At 44.6% G+C, this 2,767-nt stretch overlaps 1 protein-coding gene across 1 annotated transcript; it reads right to left on the bottom strand.

Moving 5' to 3' along the window:
* Window positions 1-1,107: 1,107 nt before the first annotated feature.
* MELLADRAFT_94233 (uncharacterized protein) lies at window positions 1,108-2,196 on the bottom strand (the record flags this gene model as incomplete). Its single annotated transcript, XM_007417098.1, has 3 exons — window positions 1,108-1,209; window positions 1,258-1,338; window positions 1,414-2,196. The coding sequence occupies 3 exons, from the start codon at window positions 2,194-2,196 to the stop codon at window positions 1,108-1,110; spliced, it is 966 nt and encodes a 321-aa protein (XP_007417160.1).
* Between the last annotated feature and the right edge of the window lie 571 nt (window positions 2,197-2,767).

Genomic DNA, 2,767 nt, shown 5'->3' with positions numbered 1-2,767 from the left:
TGCTTTGGTGCTGCATATTTATGGGGTGTTCCACAAAAATGTGGACATTCACCAAACTGAGTGCTAGAATTTTTTTACAATGACCAAAATCTCCCAACTGGAAGAAAATAGCACATTTTGCCTTACCAGATTGTTTCAGATTTTTTGGGCCAATATCAAGCAAGGAATTTTAAATGCTAGAATCAATCATTTTTTGCCATGGAAAAACACATTATTTTTGCAGTGGGATAAAGAGGGAACCCAAAAAAAAAAGGAAGTCTTCAACTTAATCTCCCACTTCCTTTCCTAATACGATTTGTGTTGATAAGGAAAAGAAAAAGAAAAAGATTCTAATCACTACTTCTATTTCTACGATACGGCTCTCTAGATATGCTACGATACAACAACGAACGCAATTCGATACAACTGCTTCCCTTTTATACCCAACTCATTGCAATCGATCCCAGCCCTAACAAGACCTACTGTGAGTCCCTCTTTTGTTTTTATCATCTCAGTCTTCTAACCACTTCCTGATTTCTAACTGAATCGATTACTTAATCTGTTTTTTTCTTCCTTTACTTCGTTTTCTCTTTTTGTTTATCTCCTAGGCTACTCCTTGTTACGTTTGGACCATTCCGATCGGAACAATCGTTTCCAAAAAAGTATGTACATTCAGATGGGTGGAAGGGTTCTCAAATCCCAGCCTGCCTGTTTGTTTTGCTTTGATATATGGCGGAGCAACACGCCCGGGCCTGGGTTTTGCAGCGGTGGCTCCGCTGTGGAAAAATTTGGCCCTGGGTTTCGATGCGCATCCTCTGCTATACAATTTGAGGGATGTAGCGGAGGCTTGAAGGGCTTCAAAATTGCTTCAAAACCGCTATATATTTCGAAGCGGTTCCGGTATTGTCTGAAGTATGCCTGCCTTGCGGGTGCGTTTACAAGTGACGCGTTGACAGTCCAGAGCGCAAGGTGGCAGTGATGTGGGGGAGATGGGGAACGGCGGCGTTGGTGGATGGTGAGCGTGAAGGTTGTCAGCGTTTGTAGGTGTAGGAATCGGTTGTTCTCTGCATGGGTTGGATGTTGTGGTATCAATTGGAACTGTAGAGTTGTCCGTTGGCTGAGAGAGGATTAGATCCTCGAAGTTGAAAGTAGAGTTGGACACTTTCGCAGGCCCTTTGTAGAACTGATCAAAGTCGTCAATGAGTTTGTTAAGCTGAGAACGTCGCAGAGCTTTGTCAGGTTTGTTCGCATGTAGAGGTTACATATGGGACAGCTTACCGATTCTACGTTTGCGTCCTCATTGTGGACGAGTTCTGCTTCCATTGTAGGATCGAACAATTCAGGCTTGCAGTTTGAGTCCTGCATATCGTATGTGCACCATTACGATGTAAGCATAAGCTGTTGGGTATGCATTATGAGAAATCTTAATCTTACATGTTCGTGTGGTTTGAAGGAGACCATAGGCGGTAGTGCTTGGGTAATAATTGATTGGATCTTGAGGAGGGCATCCTGCTGGCAACGTGGGGTCATAGCTCGGAGCCGGTCTGTGACCCTTGACATAGTCAAATCTAACAAGTCTGGTGATTGGAGTCGGTGTTTGATGTTGTGAGAAGGAGGTTGAGGTTGATAATGATGTGATGCTGGTTCTTTGGTCTTGCTGTTGGCCTTTTGGTTGGTGAGTGTGGACTTGGTGGTGGGTCCAATGTGAGGAGGAAGCTTGGTGAGATGATTGGGTACCGATGATGGGGATATAAGATGTTGAACAATGATGTCGCATGGATGGGCCTCTGTGAGCCTGTCGTCGTCGTCATTGTTGAGCGTGACTCCGGGAGCTAGTATATGTTTGTCTTTAGGGTCCTTGTGCTTCTTGCGAGGCTTGACATTGAAGTCCGGCGGGTGGTTGTGTCCAAGGTGAGCATAAATGAGGAGCCACGAGTTGCTAGCGGACAGATATCGGGTATCGATCTTGAATGGGCATTCTATACGTACTGATTTGGTGGTGCCTACAGCTGCTGGTCCGCCAGGTGGATAACTTGATTGGTAGCACTCATAGTGAGAAAGTGCACAACTACTATTTGAGTGACCAATCCGGATGCAATAGCCGTGTTGAGTGGCAGGAAACGCTTCAATATATTGATCCATCTTGCGTTGATCTTTATGATGGATTTCAATGATGTTGGGTACTGGAAATACGAAATCGTTGCTGGGTGTGTCCATTTGAGGGCTTTGGTATGGTGGAACTACATTGTAGTTATTGAGTAGGTGAGGTAGGTGGGTTGTATTGGTGAGAATGAGATTGAGTAAGATGGAAGGAGGGTACTGAGGTGAGGCTTACGTTCAATAGTCTGTTTGTTTGTTTGATTCATTCAATTGTTTGCTGTGGTGGTGAGAATTCAGTACTGGGCAGTGAGATTTGAAGTTTGGATGGTGAGTTTTGATATGTTAGTGATATCTGTATTGTACTGGTGATAGGTGAAAGGTTGAGTGGTGATAAACTGAGGTGACGAGTGTTGTGAGTGGTGGGTGTTTATGTGTTTGTGATAGGTGAGCTCTGTGGTGGTGAAGTTTTTTTCTGAGGTGGTGAGATTCTGAGTGCCATGGTGATAATTTTTGTGTGGTGGTGATGTTTTTTCTGAGGTGGTGATGTTTTTTCTGAGGTGGTGATGTTTTTTCTGAGGTGGTGAGATTCTTAGTGTGGTGGTGATATTTCTGCTTGACTGGTGACATTGTGGAGTTGGGTGGTGAGATTTTCACTTGGTGCGTGAGCGGCCAAAGGCCCCCCCCTTGT

The sequence above is a fragment of the Melampsora larici-populina genome (assembly GCF_000204055.1).
Source record: "Melampsora larici-populina 98AG31 unplaced genomic scaffold MELLAscaffold_68, whole genome shotgun sequence".
Classification (NCBI taxonomy): domain Eukaryota; kingdom Fungi; phylum Basidiomycota; class Pucciniomycetes; order Pucciniales; family Melampsoraceae; genus Melampsora; species Melampsora laricis-populina.
The sequence above is the reverse complement of the archived record's forward strand: the minus strand, read 5'-3'. Positions and strand labels throughout refer to the sequence as shown.